Genomic DNA, 20,542 nt, shown 5'->3' on the forward strand with positions numbered 1-20,542 from the left:
TGGAGTAAACATCCTTGTGAATACCTCCTTGTATACTAGTCTGAATATTTCTATAGGATAAATTCCCACGAATGGAACTCTGCTTCAGAGACATGGGGACTGTTAATTTCATAGATACCACCAGACTGTCCTCTAAAAAGATTGTGCCAGTTTGCAATTTAAAACATACAGGGTTCCCATGAACTTACGGTTACCAGGGGGAAGGTGGGGGGAAGGGATAGATTGGGAGCTTGGGATTGACGTGTACACACTGCTGTATTTAAAATAGGTAACCAGGGGCTTCCCTGGTGGCACAGTGGTTAAGAATCTGCCTGCCAATGCAGGGGACACGGGTTCGAGCCCTGGTCCATGAAGATCCCACATGCTGCAGAGCACCTAAGCCCATGCGCCACAACTACTGAGCTGCCCTCTAGAGCCCACAAGCCACAACTACTGAGCCTGCAGGCCACAATTACTGAAGCCTGTATGCCTAGAGCCCGTGCTCTGCAACAAGAGAAGCCACCACAATGAGAAGCCCACACGCTGCAACTATGGAAGACCACGAGCTCTAGGGCCCAAGTGCCACAACTACTGAGCCCACGTGCTGCAACTGTGGAAGCCCGTGCGCCTAGAGCCCGTGCTCTGCAACAAGAGAAGCCACCTCAATGAGAAGTCCGCGCACCACAACGAAGAGTAGCCCCCGCTCGCTGCAACTAGAGAAAGCCCGCATGCAGCAACGAAGACCCAATGCAGATGAAAAATAAATAAATAAATTTTTTAAAAGTTTAAAAAAATAAAATAGATAACCAACAGAGACCTACTGTATAGCACAGGGAACACTGCTCAATATTCTGTAGTAACCTAAATGGGAAAAGAATTTGAAAAAGAGTAGATACATGTATATGTATAACTGAATCACTTTGCTGTACACGTGAAACTAACACAGCGTTGTGAATTAACTATACTCCAATGTAAAATAAAAATTATAAATAAATAAATAAAATAAAACTTACAGGGTTCCCACACCATGACCAACCCTGAATCGTGTCGTTCTGTCCTTTCTGCCGATCAGGCAAAAATGATACCCTCTTATTGTGATAACTTTCTTCCTTTCTTCCTTCCTTCCTATCTTTCCTTCTCTCCTTTCTTTCTTTTCTTCCTTTCTTTTTATGAGATTGAGTATCTTTGATAGTTTTTTCTTCTTTTGAATTGTCTTTTCATATTTTTTATCCATTTTTCTGTTGTATTGTTTTATTGATGTAATTTGTTTTAGATGTTTTCTCCCAGGTTGTCATTTATCCTTTCCTTTACTGTATTTACAGTGTTTGCTGAAGAAAATTTCTGGGTTTTTTGGTTTGTTTTTTTGTTTTTTTTAAATAAATGTATTTACTTATTTATTTTTGGCCGCGTTGGGTCTTCGTTGCTGCCCGCAGGCTTTCTCTAGTTGCAGTGAGCAGGGGCTACTCTTTGTTGCGGTGCGCGGGCTTCTCATTGTGGTGGCTTCTCTTGTTGCGGAGCTCGGGCTCTAGGCACGCGGGCTTCACTAGTTGTGGCTCGCGGGCTCTAGAGCGCAGACTCAGTAGTTGTGGTGCACCAGCTTGGTTGCTCCGCGGCACATGGGATCTTCCCAGACCGGGGTTTGAACCCGTGTCCCCTGCATCGGCAGGTGGACTCTCAACCACTGCGCCACCAGGGAAGCCCCTGGACTTTATTCTTTTTTTAATCTGTTAGCACCTACTATTTTATTTGCTGTATCTTAGATTATATTTTGGTGACAGGACAAATCCCCTTCATCCTTATTTCTCAAACTATTTTTGGCTCTTCTTAAGTGTTACTCTGCCAGAGGCACCTGATTGTCAAAGTTAACTTACTCCCCCAAATCACTGGATTGTCTTAAATTTTTGTGTTAATACAGGAATAATGATTATCTTTATGATATGGCTTTTCCCCATCTTAGTCATGGTCTGTCTCACCATTTATTTAGCTTTTATTTTATGTTCTTCAATAATAGTATATCATTTTATTTATATAAATCTTGCTGTTTTTTAATTCCTCAGTGTTTCACTTTTTTTTTGTTACTATATGAATGGGATCCTTTTTTCCATTATATTTTGTAACTGATTCACTAGCATGCACTTTGTATCTTATGTCTACCATCATCTAAATTTTTATTATCTGAATAATATTTTTTGTAATAAATTTTATTTTCCAAAACATAAGGCCAATGTGTATAAGGCAGAAACCCTTAGAAGTACAAGGAGATTCTGGGGGAAGGAAAACACAAACTCAATTCTCTGTCAAAGTTTGACAAAGCATAGAAAAATATAAGTAAGGGTCTGTATGAGACAAACTCTGTTTAATAAAGAACTTTACTCTTAAAAGAGAGTATTCCCCTTACACCCTACAGCACAAAAGCCAGTTATGTGCATAGTCATAAAGAAAAGAAATTCTAGGGACTTCCCTGTTGGTCCAGTGGTAAAGAATCCACCTTGCAACACAGGGGACGCTGGGTTCGATCCCTGGTCAGAGAACTAAGATCCCACATGCTGCTGGGCAACTAAGCCCGAGTGCCACAACTACTGAGCTCATGCGCCTCAACTAGAGAGCCTGCGTGCTGCAAACTACAGAGCCCACTCGCCCTGGAGCCTGCACGCCACAACTAGAGAAGAGAAAAACCACACGCCAGAACTAGAGAGAAGCTTGTGCACCACAACGAAGAGCCCGCATGCCTCAATGAAGATCCCTCGTGCTGCAACTAAGACTCAACGCAGCCAAAAATAAAATAAATAATAAATAAATCTTTTTTTTTAAAAAAAAGAAAAGAAATTCTACAGGTTACATTCTCTGGCTATGATGCAATAAGACTAGAAATACAGCAGCTAACAGTTAACCATAAATAATCTGATCATATGGAAATTTTAAAACTTTTCTAAATAATTCTTCAAATTAGTTTATTCTTGGATTAAAGAGAAAATTAAAGGTAAATTACATATTATTTAAAGCTGAACAAAAATGAGGATGGTTTATTTAATAATATATAACTAAATTTTCTATCATTAACCAAAACTAAAATAATAAATTACCCAAGTTTCAACTCAGAAATAAATTTTAAAAAACAAAGAAACTAAGAGGGGTGATTTAAAAAGATAAAAGTAGACGTCAACAAATTATTAAATAAAACAATAATCCTCCCAAAATAGAAATAAATCTTGAAGTCAGTTTCTTTTAAATGAATAATATAGCTGAACTGACAAACCTGGTTGATATAAAGAGAAAAAAAATTTCTTTCTCAGAAAACCAAGAAAATAGATGAGATTAAAATAATTACAAGAAATACTATGTACAAATTTAGGCCAATACATTTTAAAATCTAGATTAAAGAGTTTCATAGGGAAATTCCTTATTATTACCAGAATTGACTCAAAAAGAAGTTGAAATCTGAACAGACTAACTACCAATAAGAAATTCACGAGATTGTTAAAGACATAATGCTAGGAAAGATCCAGATCCAGATGGTTTTATGAGTCCTTTCAAAGGACTGATTATTATGTCATTTATAATATTCCAGAATATAGAAAAGGATGGAAAGTCTGCATGTCCTTAATACCAAACCTGAAAAATTACACACAAAAAAACTATAGATCAGTCTCATTCATCAGTATAAGTTTATGTCCTAAAATAAATATTAACAAATAGAATCCAAAGGTCTAGTAAAAGAATAATAAACCATGATTAGGAATGACTTATTCCAAGAAGGGAAGGGTGGTACAATATTGGGAAGTCTGTTAATGTAATTAATATATCATTAATAGAACAAAAGAGTGATCAAATGGTCATTATTAATAGACATTTAAAAAAGCATTTGAGGGGCTTCCCTGGTGGCACAGTGGTTGAGAGTCCGCCTGCCGATGCAGGGGACACGGGTTCGTGCCCTGGTCTGGGAGGATCCCACATGCTGCGGAGCAGCTGTGTCCGTGGGCCATGGCCGCTGGGCCTGCGCATCCGTAGCCTGTGCTCCGCAACGGGAGAGGCCACAACAGTGAGAGGCCCGCGTACCGCAAAATAAACAAACAAAAAAAGCATTTGATAAAAATCTGTTACCCATCTTGAGTGGTCACTAAACTTTAAAAGGAATAGAAGGAAACTTCTTTAATATATCAATATTTTTCTTATTATTTTAGTTGTCTAAACATTTATTTGATGATCATAATAAGTATCACTGATTAAAGTACTGAAAAGGTAGATAGTGCTACCTAAAGTGTTTTAGAATGGGTAATCAATCAGAAATCACAGACTCTTTAGAACAGCTTAAAATAATGCTGTATTGGGATTAAAGTTTTCATCTCATATGATGTTAGACTTTATTTCGAACTGAAGTGAGAAGTATGTGATCTCACAATATCTGTGTATGTCTGTAAACCACTGGACTGGAACTTTATGGACAGTTTGCCCCTGCACTTTGGTATACAGTGTATTAGAGAAATAGGGAAATGTTCCTCCAGCTAGAAATATTAGTAAAGCAGAAATAAATTATTTAACTAAAAACTAGCGCCCAGAATTGGACACTCTTCTTAACAAAAGTAGTGAGTATCTTCTTTTTGGGGGTTGACTGGTAATTGAATTTTGCCCACTTATCTTCTAGGAATGACTGCCTTAAAATCATCAATTTGGTATTTGTTAAAACACAATTGTTATGTGTGCAGTATTATGATGGGCATTTACAGGCATAATGATGGATGAAATTGAGTCCATGCCCTCTGGAAGGACCCATATTATGAACTATGTTACAAAGTATGATTTTGAGGTGGCAGTTGGTTCAGGGAGGTGATGATGTCAAAATTGAGCTTTGTAGGATAAGCAGAATTTCAACCTGTGAAGGAGGAAGTAGAGCTTCCCAGACTAGAACAGTGTCAACAAAAGCATGGAGGCAGGAACTGGAGGATAAGTTTGTATAATTGAGTGGTTCTCAAACCTAGCCAAGGGTTAGGGTTACCTAAAGAAGTTTAAACAAAAAAAAAGAAGAAGAAGAAGAAGAAAAGAAGAAGAAGAACTAAAGAAGAAGAACTCCAGTGGACCCACCCATGGAGATCTAATTCAGTTAGGGGCAAGATAAGGGCCCAGACACATGTGTTTTTCTAAAAGCCCCATGGATGATTCTGATGTATAGTCAGGGTTGAGAGCCAGTGATGTGGTCTCGTGTGGGAAGGATATGGAGGCACTTTATGATCACTCACAATCCTGTGAGTTGACCGGACTCAAATGGGCAGTTCTTCTGCTCCATGTGACATCGGCAGCGGCACAGTCACCTGGGGGACCAGTCAGGCTGGAATATCCAAGATGGCTCACTCACATGGCCTTTCATCTGAGAGCTCAGCTGGGTCTGTCAATTGGAACATCTTTGTGGGCTTCTCATTGCATAGCAGCTGGGTTCCAAGAGGAAGCATCTCAAGAGCAAGCATTCAAAAAGGCCCAGGCAACCAGGCTTCCTATGACCTAGCTTTGGTAGTCTCAGATGTTACTTCCACCATATTCTGTTGGTCAAGCAAGTCACTAAGGCCAATTCAGATTCAATGGAAAGTGAACTAAACGCCAATCCTTGATGAGAGGAGTGTGCATATAAGAAAAGAAGAAAATTGATGGCAACCATTTTTTTTTTGAGAATTGCTACTGCAGTCTTTAGGCACTAAGTGCTGTAGCATCAAAGTACATAAACAGAATTTCAGGAAATTTAGACATCAGTGAAAGTACAATTAAGTAAAACAATAAGTAATGATAAAAAGAATCTGAATAATATAAAATGCTTACGTAATAAATTTATGTATTGAATTCCTTTATATTCCTTCGTTTCAGACATCCATAGAATTTCTGCTCCCCACAAAAAAGAAGCATTTGAACCCCTATATACTCTTATAAATGTGGAGCCTTAATGATATGGTTGTGTTTGTTTTATCTATTATCATACAGTGCTCAGTATTAAATGGGGTTCTTCCCATATTGGAATCTCTTCCTCTGGATGACTTTTTACACATGGTATAAACAATTGGGTTATACATTCTCTCTCAAGTTCTTCTTCATGTTTTGTTTCCTGGAAAGAGTGGCATTGAAGGGGGCTTTATTTTGATTCCCCACAGTCTCACGATAAGAGTAGTTTTGACTTGTTCGGGTGCTCTGTAGACTTCAAGGTCACCATCCAGCAGCCACTGGAATAATCTTCCAATTTCCCAAAATTGCTGACGTGGGAATTGAGCTGCAATTGTTGCCATCATCTGTTTTCCATGTATTGTTTTTTAAAGCCCCTTAAGAAAGAAATAATTGTGTTAAGGTAAGGGTTTGTTTAAGCCTTTGCTTTTGCTTTCTGAAACTCAGTTATTTTATCATACTAGTAAGACACCCAGAGTCCGAGGTGAGAACCCAGGTGGTGGGGGTGATGTAATTTCCCAGCCTGTCAGTGATGAGTCCTGGTTACTTATTGCTTCTGTCTGTATCCCCCATGTGATTTTTAGTTCTTTCCGAGCTGAGTCTTGGCATTAAACCACCCGGGATGAGGAGTCAAGCAAACAGCCGTCCCCCTCAGTAACGCTCCACTCCGTTTGCCGTTGCAGGTCGTCACGCTGTGGTACAGAGCTCCAGAAGTCTTGCTTCAGTCCAGCTACGCCACCCCTGTGGACCTCTGGAGTGTTGGTTGCATATTTGCAGAAATGTTTCGTAGAAAGTAAGAAATACCTTTTGTTTCACTCTGTCTCCCTTGGAAAGAAACGTTTCGGGTCTTGGATAATTTAAGTGGCAGCCTAGCATCCCTCTTTCAAGTAGGAACATGGTATCCAGCTCCACCTGCCTGCGGCTCCCACTTCCAAGCATGTCCCAAAACTGCCTTCTCAGTCCTTACAATGTAGTTGGGTGTGGTTGTAGCTTCCGGCTCTTGGAAACTCTGTTTGGAAGGGAACACTCCAGTGTTCGTACAATTTATTTTGTTTTTGCTGGCGATGAGAGGATGTGGCAAACATGAAGCGCGTTATGGTTTTTTTGTGTGAGGGAACATCCTCAAGGTGGACTTTTCCACAAGAGGAGGACCAGGGCTGTTAAGTATATGGAAATTTTGATGGGTTGAAAAAACAGAATGTTTAGACTGAAAAGGCACAGGCAACAAAGATGTCTGCGCCATTTCAGAATACTTTAAATGCTGTCATGAAGAGGAGAGGTTAGACATATTCAGGCACTATAGAGAACAGAACCAAAGATATTAAAGTTACAGAAATAAAGATTTTTTGCTCAAAGGCAAAAAAAAATCTAATGATTAGAGTTATCTGAAGAGAAGATCAGGGTTCATGAAAATAGTGCTTTCTCAACGGGTGTCCAAGAAGAGACTGGACCACTACACACTGTAGATGTTTTCAGTGGCATTCCTAGAATGGGTGGGTGGGCTAGATGACCTCCAGGGCCCCTCTGAGTCTGAAAGTCTGTGGTTCATTTGTTTGATTTTCAGGTCATAAGAAATAGCCGAACAATATAATAAAGATCTGCCAGGAAAATAATCCAGACCTGGGTACTAAATTCAGCCTGGTCAAAATTAAACAGAGAGCCTAATCATAATCTAATCTCTCTTTGTCTTCTATTTTTATTTCCATGGGAAAATGTGAGTTGGGAAGTTGAATATTTTCCCACTGGACATGTTATATTCAAAACGTAGCTACATGCTAGCTCACAAGAAAAAGAGGTAGTCAGCCATTTCTTGCTTGTCTGTCTGTTTGTTTGTTTGTTTTAACCAAATGAAGTTTTGTGCATGTAATAAATTTGGGGAACTATTCTAGACCTCAGCAGATTCAACTGTAGCTCACAGAGGGGGATCATGGCAAGGTGATCAAAGTACACAGATGTTTAATGCAGGCCTATTGTGTGCCAATTATAGGGCCAAACCTCTTTCCTTGTGTTACCTTTTTATTCCTCACGATAAGAGATAACTGAGATGCAGTGGTGAATTTATTTGTCTAGCATCAAACAGCTAAAAAGTATGAGGGGTATTACTCCAGAGGAAGTCTTCTGACTCTGGTGGTGTTTTTCTACCAAGGAGGGAAGAAAAAAAAAGTATATTGAATTCAGCTGCAATGTTTGCCAAATAGGCTAAATAAGTGGTTTTGGAAGTGTGGTTCTTGGACCAGGTGACCTTTTTGGAAGTGCAAATTCTTGGGCCTCACCCCAGACCGACTAGATCAGAAGCGCTTGGGCTGGGTCCCAGCAACCTTTGTTTTCACAAGCCCTCCAGGTGATCCTAATTCATCCTCCAGGGTAAGAACCACTGGGTTTGGATGAGAGAATCAGCAGGAATGGTCAGTCGTTAAATGTGCAACTCCCAGACCTCTCTCTCGAAATTCTGATTCATTATTGGACTGAGGCCTGGCGTTCTTGTTTGTTTTTTTTTTTAATATTTTATTTATTTATTTATTTGGCTGCATTGAGTCTTCATTGCTACACGCAGGTTCCCTCTAGTTGTGGTGAGCAGGGGCTACTGTTCGTTGTGGTGCTCAGGCTTCTCACTGCGGTGGCCTCTCCTGTTGCGGAGCACGGGCTCCAGGCATGCAGGCTTCAGTAGTTGTGGCATGCGGGCTCAGTAGTTGTGGCTCGAGGGCTGTAGAGCACAGGCTCAGTAGTTGTGGCGCATGGGCTTAATTGCTCCGCGGCATGTGGGATCTTCCCGGACCAGGGCTCGAACCCGTGTCCCCTGCATTGGCAGGCGGATTTTTTAACAACTGCGCCACCAGGTAAGTCCTGGCATTCTTGTTTTTAAACGTGCCTCATGTAATTCTTTTCATCAGACAAGTGTGGAAAATTTGGGGTTAAAGGCTTATTGTCAGAACCAGGAATAATTTACTGTCAATATTGCAGTGTGGGAGTTGGGACAGTCAGTTCAGTTTATCCCATGAATAAATTGATGCAGCTGAGAGTTGATTAGAGAAGTATTTATTGGAATTACTTTGATGCGTCTAGGCTTGTCCTCAAATGTAAAGATTGGGTCCTTCTTTTGTTATGGGGGAAGAATGATCAGTTATTTTTCAATAGTACAAAACTTGAATACCAGCCATCATTGATGATAAAAACAATCTTCTTCTGGAAGATGGTAAAAGAAAGATGAAATTTAAGATATGTAGTGTTAAAGTGTTCTCTAGTAAGGGATGTGCTTTATTTTTAAGTATAGGTAGTCAGCACTTATGGAACAATTACAGCCCCAATTTTCATTTTATAGCATTAAAACATTCTCCCACGGAAGTGGTAGTATAGTTGGTAATCTGGTCCCAGTCGAGCTTGCAGAGAATCCTGTATAACCTGGAACATATACAGAACATTATTTATCAAAACCTATTTTCTACTTACAACATTTTTTTCCTAAAGTCCATTCTGTGTTCCAATCCAGGATGACAGGAATACCCATCTCTTCAGGCCAGCACTGGGTCTCAGAAGGGAGACTCAGTATTGGAGGCTCAGAGAGAGACCCCTTTGACAACAGCAGCAACAGTCTGCTTCACTTTTCTGGGAAAGTGAGATGTTGGGTAGAGACCCACTGTCTCTTCAAATGTGCACAAAAGAAAGTACCCCTCTCTTGGAGCCTTGCACAGAGATAGTTAATTGAGAAATAATTGCCGGGAGCGGGAAGCAATGATCGGAATCCAGGCGCGTGTGCCTTTAAGGCTGAAGGACAATGGATCCGTCTGGACCTGCCACCCTTCCTGGGGCGGCTGCTCTGTCTCTTAGGTAGTTCCTGCCGGTTTGGATGTGACCTTGAAAACAACCATGGGATCTGACCCTTGTTCCCGCTCAGTTCACGTTCGGTATTTCCTATGATAACACCCAGCTATCTGAATGTGAAGCCTTCTCACTTATGCCAGCTGAGTTCTGGGGTCCAGCCACCAGCTTCACCTGCTTCCAGCTTAACTCCTGATTCAGTGCTGACCCACCTGTTGCAGTGTCCAGCTGAGAACTCACAAGCCATGGATTCTGGAAGCAGACTCCCTCATTGCCTTAGGCTGACCCTAAATCAGGGAGTCCTGGTACGTGTCCACTCAGGGGTCCTCCTTGTTGCTATGGCAGTAGTTCCCAAATTGTGTCATCTTTTTTAACACCTTCATGGTTTTTGCCATATTCATGATAACTATACTTACTTAATTTATTTACTATCTTAAATTAATTAACTTTTTATTTAGCCTCATCTTAAGCAAAAATATATAAAATCACAGAATTGATGAACCAGTTATTTGTCTAACATACGCTAAAATTCATATATAACCCTTAAAATTAAACAATTTAGTCCATGTTCAGCCCCTGAAATCATCTCCCATATCACCCAGGTGTGTGTCACATGTTGGAAACAGATGTTTCATTCATTCTACAAATAACTTTACTGAGTGGCTACCATCTGCAAGGCCCTTTTCTAGAGGGATAATTTACACCCTAGTGCAGAAGAGAGGCATTGCATTTGCAATTAGTCAATTAACCAGAGCTGGGGTAAATGCTGTGAAGTGTAGGTTTCTATGAATGGGTATAATGAGAAGCTTGTCTCCACAGAGGAAAGAGATTTCTCAATGGAAGACCAGAAGTCAGGATTAACCTTCTTCAGAGGTCGTATCCTAGTTGTTTATATAAGAACATTGAGGAATAACCATTTATGCATCAGCAAGGCTCACCATCCTCCCTAACCTAGGGAGAAAAAAAGAAGCAAAGGGAGTTAACAGTTGTCTGTCATGTGACAGACCCAGGACTGGGCCCTTCACATCTATTATCTCACTAAACCCACATTCTGAGGACTGTTTTCCTGTTTCTAGATGATGAACCAAAGCCTTCCACAAAGAGTATAAATAACTTGTCCATAGGCATACAGCTCTTAAATGGCAGAGCCAAATTTGAACCTAAGTCTACCTGACTCTCTAACCTTTGATTTTCCCACTCTGCCATGTTTCTATCCTGGCTGTGGTTTTATTAGGTACCATATTTTTTCTAGAATGTTTCATGCATTATTACAACGTAGTAGCAACAATATTTTAGGGAGGTCAAGAAGCAAACCACACATCTAATAGCTTTGATTTCTAGCCTTTCCTATAGTGGAAAGGCTGACCAATTTCTGTGATAATGTAAAGAACTGCATGCCTTTTATTCTAAAATGTGATACCTAGGAAATATGAACTCAGTAAAAAGAATCTTAGGGCAGATGGTTGACAAAGAGCCAGAGAGTTTAAATACCATCTGTCATTATTATCTGGGTTTAATAATTGCCACACTGACCTTCAATAGCGTTCTACGAAAGTAGATAAGAGTTGGATCTTTTATCTTCCTCCTTTAACTCTTCATCAATGGGTGATCCATCTTTACTCCACATTGACATATATATATATATTTTTTAATATATATAAATTCATTTATTTCATTTTTGGCTGTGTTGAGTCTTCGTTGCTGCGTGTGGGCTTTCTCTGGTTGTGGCGAGCAGGGTTACTCTTTGTTGCAGTGCGCAGGCTTCTCATTGCGGTGGCTTCTCTTGTTGCAGAGCACGGGCTCTAGGTGCGCGGGCTTCAGTAGTTGTGGCACACAGGCTCAGTAGTTGTGGCTTGCAGGCTCTAGAGCGCAGGCTCAGTAGTTGTGACGCACAGGCTTAGTTGCTCCATGGCATGTGGGATCTTCCCGGACCAGGGCTCGAACCTGTGTCCCCTGCATTGGCAGGCGGATTCTTAACCACTGCGCCACCAGGGAAGCCCTTGAGTTATATCTTAGTACTAAAAAACATTGCTATGAATTTGGTCAGTAGACAACTACCCAGCTTGAAGATTAGGATGAGATGGAGGGAGGGATGGACAGACGGATGATACCGACTGATTTTTAACTTCATGGCAAAATAGACTCACAAATGTTAACTCTCCCGGTATCTGTCCATTGCCTTGTAGTCCTGGTCAGAACTATTGTCTGTGTGGTTTGAAAGTTATGGGGTTTTCCAAGTGACGGCAAAGTCATAAAAAGAAAACGCACATTTAAAAAATAAAACATGCTACTAATTCTTTGAATATGGAGATTGTGGTAAACAGATAGTAATTCTTAGAAGTTCTGAGTTGCCAGCTTTACTGATCCCTAGCTAAGAAATGCCAAATGCCACCAAGAAGAACATACAGTCACTGTTCGAAGGAAACAAACGAGGCTTCATGGTTATACTCCCCCTTGGATGGTGGCCTCTCTAGACTTGCCGTCATTGATTTCTATGAATTAAACCCCCAGTAGCTGAGAAACTGACAGGGAAATTGTCCTTTGTGGCTGAGTGGTCTGTGAGCAAATATCTTTAAAATGTCACTGAGTGCCTTGCCAACTGTCCTACTGGTTACTGTGTTGGTGTTCCCCATATTTGAGCGCTTTCCTTAGTGACATCAGGGAAATGAGGCCCTTGACCAGATGCCCTGAACACCAAGACACCAACAGGCAAGCCCTAGTCTGTGAGAGGAAACCCATCACCTTAGGTTAGATCAGAACACGCATGTGGAAACCAGGGCACTCACCAGACCTTCAGGTTTCTTGTCTTTTCTTGGATGTTTTCTTGGACCTCTTTTTTTCTTTAGAGAACCAACCAAATGGGAAGAACTCCAAAGAAGCATTTTCTTGAGTGAGGAAATACCCAAGATGGTACCGAGGAAAAGACCTTTTTGAATAATTCACACAGGGTAGTTCTAAGTAAGAACAAATGAGTACTACCTTTTAATGTAATCAATGCTGATTTTTTTTCTTATTCTTTTTTTGTGTGTGTGTGGTACACGGGCCTCTCACTGTCGTGGCCTCTCCCGTTGCAGAGCACAGGCTCTGGACGCGCAGGCTCAGCGGCCATGGCTCATGGGCCCATCCGCTCTGCGGCTTGTGGGATCTTCGCGGACCAGGGCCCGAACCCGTGTCCCCTGCATCGGCAGGCGGACTCTCAACCACTGCGCCACCAGGGAAGCCTGATTTTTTTCTTATTCTTGATGTGTATCTTACTTTATCATGAATTTGTTTTCATGCAGTATACTGAGAAGCCACCATCAGGCCAGGTCTTTCCCTGTCGGGGCAGCTCTGCAGCCTTCCAGCTTCGCAACCCTTTGCCACTCCTCTCTGGCACCCAGAGTCTGCCTGCCAACCTGTTTTCCTGTTTCCTGACTATTTGTGGACTTCCGATAAATTAATCTTTCTATTGTCACCCTTTTCCAAAAACTTGCCTTAAGGTTTTCCTCCTTAGAACCCTTGCGCTTCTTTTATTCTGGGTGCCCACCTGCCCTCCCTCATCTTCCAAAGCTAAACCTAGAAGCTGTCTCTTCAGGGAACAGACCTGCCCCGACTCCGACCCCACCACTCCCCCCCATATTCTGTGTGCACCTGCCCGGCAGTGCTTTTCTCAACCACATTCCGTCTGTGCGCACACGTTGTCCACACAGCTGCAGTCATGTGGGATGCAGAGCACGTTCTTTCTGAGGAACCAGATACCTGAGTCCGTTCCAGCCCTGCCTCTGCCAGCTCTGTGACTGAAGGCGAGCCCTCGACCTCTGGAGCTTAGTGTCTTTATCTGTAAAGTGGAGAGGCCGGGATAAGACACCACATCCATGGCATTCAGACTGCTTCATAGAGACCTCATATTGCTGCCTCTATATAGACCAGGAGTGCCCAGCCCTTCTTGTTCCCACACTAAGCTTTGTTCAGAGCAACTTGATTTCATCTTTTTCATATACTGGGCTTCTGAGATTTAAAAGGGTTTTAAAACGTGGGAGTAGATAATGTCCAAGTTTCACTCCAACTCTAATATTCTGTGCTTTGGGGTAGAACTGTGGCTTGGTCATTTCTGGAACTCTTATCATGTCAAGCACAGCTAACCCTTGCTGACAGAGGTTATTACACATCCTTGTCATGGTCCTGAGCATTTGACATACATTATTCAGTTTAATCCTCCCAAGTGACTTGCCCCAGGATCCCACATACAGCAGAGCTGTATGACCTATGACAGGAACAGTGAACTGTAATGAGCTGCCCTAGGAAGCTAGGCGGGCATGAAGTTATACAGGGTTGCAGTGTAACAGTTGGCGGGGGGCGGGGTGTGCATGTGTGTACATGCCTCCCTCTCTACCCTACTATTCCTTTCTTTACACATTTAAATATATAGATATTCCATGTGGAATGTCTGTGAAAGTCGAAACCAGATCTGTCCAATAGAAAACAGAATGTGAACCATGTCACTTTAAGTTCTCTAGCAGGGCTTCCCTGGTGGCGCAGTGGTTGAGAATCCGCCTGCCGATGCAGGGGACACAGGTTCGTGCCCCGGTCCGGGAAGATCCCACATGCCGTGGAGTGGCTGGGCCTGTGAGGCATGGCCACTGAGCCTGCGCGTCAGGAGCCTGTGCTCCACAACGGGAGAGGCCACAACAGTGAGAGGCCCGTGTACCGCCAAAAAAAATTAAATAAATAAATTCTCTAGCAGTCATTAAAAGAGGCCAAAAAAACACAAGTAAAAGTAATTTTAATAGCATATTTTAACAGTATATCCAAAATATTATTATTTCAACATGGAATAAATATAAAAATATGAAATATTGAAAAAAGTATTCTTTTTCAATACTGAATTGTTAAACTCCAGTGTGTATTTTATGCTGACAGCACATCTCAATTCGGACTAGTTGCATTTCAAGTGCTCAGTAGGCACGTGTACTATATTGGACACCACAGGTCTAAACCATCAAATGAAAAGATAAATTAAGAAGAAACAGACAACTCGCCGTCTTTTGGGGAAGGGGAGAGAGAACGCGTCACTGCCCTTCTACCCTAGGCTCACTGATTTCTCAGTCTTCTATCTCCTATGTTGTTCTCAGTCTTCTATCTCCTACGTTGTCATCTTTTCTAGTTTGGGTGGAGGCTATAGAAGTTGGGGTCCTTGATGTAAAACCAATAGAGCCGATGTTGATGCAGCTGCCTGGCCTTTGTCCCTGAATCAGTGACGCTTGGGTGCCAACCTGCAAATACAGTGTTTATCAGCACTGGCAGATCTTCCCCAACATGTCCTCTTTAAAAATGCTTGCAGCTGGGCTTCCCTGGTGGCGCAGTGGTTGAGAGCCTGCTTGCCGATGCAGGGCACATGGGTTCGTGCCCCGGTCCGGGAAGATCCCACATGCCGCAGAGCGGCTGGGCCCGTGAGCCATGGCCGCTGAGCCTGCGCGTCCGGAACCTGTGCTCCGCAACGGGAGAGGCCACAACAGTGAGAGGCCCGCGTACCGCAAAAAAAAAAAAAAAAAAAAAATGCTTGCACCTGGAACCTCAGTCTCCGCGATCTCTCACTCCACAAGCCACTTTCAGAAACAGGAATTGTTGCGGGAAGGAGCAACTTAGGAGATGTAGATGCCAGGTAGCTTTATTTAAAAAAAAAAAAATTTTTTTTTTAACCACAAAGTAAAGTACGCTGGTAGCAAAAATGACAAATGGCACAGAAATATAAGAAGTGAAATTGTCTTTCCTACACTCCCATCCAAAATCCACTTCCCGGAGATAACCCCTGGATATATTTCCAGATCTCCTTTATTGCAAATTCAAAAGTGTGTGTTTACAAATACTTATATACATACACACATGCACACATCTGTCAGTTTCTGTCACAGAAATGGGCTTATACTATACACCGTACTCTTCTGTACGTTGCCTTATTCACTTTATTTTATCATGATATATTATGGCAGTTCATAGAGATCAAACTCATTTTGAAACTACATAATTGTCAGCTCATTTATTTCATAGTTTAATTTCCCATTGATGGACATTTAGGGGTTGGTTGGTTGGTTGTTTTTGGTCTTATTACAAACAATATTGCAGTAATATCCTTGTGCTTATTTTGTGGAACATTTGTCCAAGTATTTCTGTATGGTAAATTCCAGAAGTGAAATTATAGGGTCAGATAACATGCCTATTTAAAATTCTGCTAGCTAAACCAAATTGCCCTCCAGCAAGCTTCAAGTAAACTCTGTTTTTACCTTAAGGTGGGAAATAGGATTGAGATTCTCAAAGTTTAAGAAATATTGTCAAAAATAAAACAAGACAAGGCCTCTTACGTAAGCCTTGGCTTCCTCCTACCTCTGTTACCCCTTCTTAAAAATATTAGCCAGAGGAAAACCTAAGTGACCATGGTAATTATAAAAGTTGCTGTTAAGTTGGTTTGAAGCATAAGAGACCTTTTTCAACTGTAAAATTAACTGTGGGTTTCCTTTTTATCAGTTGTGTACGATAGGAAAGGAATCAACCTCATTTTGTCAGTTAAAAAAAAATTATCTTAAGATAAAGTCCCAAGCAGTTTTTCAGGCTAGTTTTTTCCAGTGCACAGACAGCATGTGGAGAGTAATGTATATTGAGTTTTGCTCTCCCTTCCAGGCAGGATGTAGAGCATGGGTCCTCTCTTCTTCCTTAGTCATCTTAGTCACCAGACCTATTCATCTTTACTTCAGATTTTGCCTTCTGGGTCTACTCATTGGAATAACACTGGAAACCCTTGCATCAGCCCGGTTCTTGAAATAGGAAAAGAATCAGACTAATAGTCTCAGTTCTGCCTTAGTCAGAAAGTCTTAGGTCTTGCTGGTCACATCTTTCAACCATTGATTTGGATAACAAATATTTGATTTGAGTCAAGAAGCCACCCATTTTTTAATCATAAAACACTGGCAGGGAAAGTAGCTATTTTATACATCGAAAGACAGTTCTTACCAGTCTAGTCTTTACTCAGTCAAAGGCAGACTTCTCATCATTGTCCCTGGCTCTCATAAACATGAGTTGCTTCCCAGCCCTACAAAATAAAAAGTACCAGGCCTGCACAAAATTATTTTAGCTGGCGCTTGGACCTCTGATCTGAGTTGAGTCCAGCCTTAGTAATGCCTTCAAAGCATGATGTAATATTACATTTGTTGCTTTATAATGATCATGCAAATTTACTGGACAAGACAGTAGATACAGTGAATAGTACAAGGTATTTCAGATAAATGTAAATTTTATGAGATTTCATTGTATGCCTAAATAATTTTCCACAGAATGGTACTAAGGTGTTAAGTTACAATAAGTGGTACGGTGTGACAAAAGATTCTACTTGGTCTTGTCCTGTAGTGATAGGTTGTAGTGACAATCTGTTGGCAGCCCCATGTGGCCACTGCTGTGGGGTCTGTGTCTGTCTGATACCCATGCTGCCTTGTTTTGCACTGCGTTTCTGCCTCCCATCTGGCCTTGCTATGGTGGCTGGAGGAGTTAATGTCTGATAAGACCCATACTTGGCTTAACTGAGAAGCATTGGGCATTTTCTCATAAAAATAAAAGCTATTACCTAGTTCTCTTTTTTCTTTTTTTTCTTTTATAATTTTTTTTTTTTTTTTTGGCTGCGTTGGGTCTTCATCGCTGTGCGCGGGCTTTCTCCAGTTGCAGCGAGCAAGGGCTACTCTTCGTTGCGGTGCACGGGCGTCTCATTGCAGTGGCTCCTCTTGTTGCGGAGCATGGCCTCTAGGCGCTCGGGCTTCAGTAGTTGTGACTCACGTGCTCACTAGCTGTGATGCACGGGCTTAGTTGCTCTGCGGCTTGTGGGATCTTCCCTGACCAGGGCTCGAACCTGTGTTCCCTGCATTGGCAGGCGGATGCTTAACCACTGCGTCACCAGGGAAGCCCTACCTAGTTTTCTTTCTTTTTCTCCTTTCATCTTCTTTTCTCCTCTACCCCTCCTCCATAGTTCTCTCCTCCTGTTCTGTCCCTCCTCCCTTTCTCCCCTCCACTCTCCCTCTGTCATTCTTGCCCCTCTTTCTCCCAGTTTAACTATGGAAAATACAGAGCATTCAACATGGCCTCCCATACATACCTTCTCTGATAATATGTGGTAGTATTGAGTTTCTGATTAACTGCTCCAGTTTTGCTAGATAAATTAAATTTGCAGGGATCCAGATTTACTCAGAGATGGGCTGAAGAGCTGTTGGCTACTTAGGAGTGTGTGTGCATGTGTGTGTGTGTATATGTGTGCACACACTTCTATAAAACCAATAATCTGAGAAAGGTACTTCTGAATCTTCTTGTTTTCTTATAAACATCTTACAGAGTCTTACTATGAGAAAAAAAATGTTCCAGAGACAGCTGCAGACATGTGAGCTGTATTTACTCACAAACTGAAATATTGCAAGAGACAATTGAAAGGTTTCTGGTGGAAATTAGAGTTTACTGTGAGCTGAATTGGATGCTACCAGCTTTTCTCTTATCACTGGCACAATTAAACTTTGCTGGACACTCTCCAGATCTGGGAGAAGATCCAAAACTTTGGAAGTTAGGCACCAGGAACCTGTCAAATGTGTTTGTGCTATAATGTCCCACTGTTTAATTGGAAATAATTTTACATACTAATATTTCAATAGTAAGAAGTAACTTGGAAACCAAATGCTATGTCCGTTTTGTCGGTCAGAGAGTCATATTGAATTCTCCAGGTATCAGCATACAACAGAGTTAATTTCAAAGGCACTCAGTTAAATGGGATACAGCCCCAACTAAAAGTGGTACTGAACTGAAATCCATAGACATTTCTCATTTTTATGTAAACTGATAGCTTTTTTATACATTGCCTATGAATAGTTTCTTGTTGTGTTGCATCTGTGAGCCCTCAATCAGAGCTCGTTTAAAATATTAGGAGCTTTTAGTTTAAAACGATACCTATTGCCCCTCTCTGTTTCTTACTAAAAAGACAAAAACATCCAACACTCAAAATTAAGACTGGCAATGAAATAATTATCAAAGTTATTTGGAAGAATTTCCATTTAGCCAGAACTAGATTTAAAAACCCATTTGGTGACTCAGGTTATGTTATGTGTACCTGGAAATAGTTAGACCTTTCTTTTCCTCCCTCATTCCCTTTTTGAGAAACACAAGGTTGATTACAGTTCAAAAAATGGTCAGCTGTTCCCACCACTGATCCTGTTGAGATCTCCACAGTGGTATTGACTCCCCTCTGCCATCAGTACGATATCTCTTTCTCTCTCGGGTATGAATACAAATACCAGAAAACCTTATGTGCAAAAAGGGATCAGGGGAGGTGACGAGAACAAGGTATTTAGTAGATGGAGACAGAGACATGAGAGCAGTATTAGGTGAAACGTGAGATAGTAAAATTGATCTAAGAGCTACTCAGAGACCGTTAAATGTTTACAGAACGAGTCAAAGTAATGTCTACATTTTGTTGACTATGCGTTGTTTGTCTGGGTAGATTATCCCTCTTAGAAGAATGAGAAAAACTAAAAGAATAAAATTCTTGTGACTTTTGAAAAAATACTGCCAACCAAGCAAATATTGATAGATAAACAATAAGGACCTACTGTACAGCACACGGAACTATATTCAGTATCTTATAATAACCTATAACAAAAAAGAATCTGGAAAAGAATATATATATACATATATAGGTATAGATTACTGAATCACTTTGCTGTACACCTGAAACTAACACAACATTGTAAATCAACTGTACTTCAATAAAAAATAAATAAAAGAGAAACAAAAGGCAACAAGAACCGAACATTCTGAAATGTAAAAACAGTAAACTGAGATGGAAAGGGAGATACATAAGATGTGAAATTAAAAGGAAATCAAGTACAGTGGCACAATTGAAATCTGAGAGGAGGGAGTAAAAAGTAGAATCAATACTATAGGAAATGGAATCCTTGATGTAAAGACAGTATTGAGAAGTTCTCACAAAATGCTGGCGAAAAGAACAAAAGGTTTTAAATGGTGAGAAAAGGACAAATATGAAGAATAGAGAATGGAATCTGGCATAAGAAATCAACGGTCTTAATCTATGTTTTTGATTACTGCATTTCGTGAAATGCAGTAATCAAAACATTGACTAAGACATGACTTGAGTATGTGGACTAAAAGGTCTCACAGGGCTTCCCTGGTGGCGCAGTGGTTGAGAGTCCGCCTGCCGATGCAGGGGACACGGGTTCGTGCCCCGGTCTGGGAAGATCCCACATGCCGCGGAGCGGCTGGGCCCGTGAGCCATGGCCGCTGAGCCTGCGCGTCCGGAGCCTGTGCTCCACAACGGGAGAGGCCACAGCAGTGAGAGGCCCGCGTACCACAAAAAAAAAAAAAAAAAAAAGGTCTCACAATATTTGGGAGAAAATCATTGCAGAAGAGATGCCAGGAGTTTGGGATGCTCAGGGCTATGGGTACAGAGAACTCAATTTAGATAAGCTAAAGAGTAAGAAATTTGTTAGCTTACATAAACGGTGATTCCAGAGGTAGGTGAGCTTCAGGGTTGGCTTAGTCTAGAAGCTGCAGCTCCATTTCTTTGAGACTCTTTTCTGTGTGGTGGCGTCTTTGAAGACTGTCTTCTCTCATGGCAAAGTGGTTATGGTAGTTCCAGGTTTTGCACCAGGACACTTGGACAGTGAACACATTCTTTTGTACCAGGGTTCCAAACAGGTGTGCTGAAATTCATCCTCAGGACTGTTTATAACATATGCCTGCACTTAAGCCAGGGACTGACACCAGAGAAGTGGAATTTGCTGATCAGATAGATGGTGGTCTGAAGAACATC

At 41.3% G+C, this 20,542-nt stretch overlaps 1 protein-coding gene across 5 annotated transcripts in view; it reads left to right on the forward strand.

Moving 5' to 3' along the window:
• Positions 1 to 20,542, forward strand: part of CDK6 (cyclin dependent kinase 6) — a 237,006-nt gene that overhangs the window by 156,914 nt on the left and 59,550 nt on the right. For all 5 annotated transcript variants that reach the window (XM_081243507.1, XM_081243509.1, XM_081243510.1 and 2 more), the window contains exon 5: positions 6,582 to 6,691. In XM_081243507.1, coding sequence (XP_081099633.1) covers positions 6,582 to 6,691 — 110 coding nt within the window. The remainder of the gene's footprint in view (positions 1 to 6,581; positions 6,692 to 20,542) is intronic.

Source organism: Mesoplodon bidens, assembly GCF_964165515.1.
Source record: "Mesoplodon bidens genome assembly, chromosome: 9".
Classification (NCBI taxonomy): Eukaryota; Metazoa; Chordata; class Mammalia; order Artiodactyla; family Ziphiidae; genus Mesoplodon; species Mesoplodon bidens.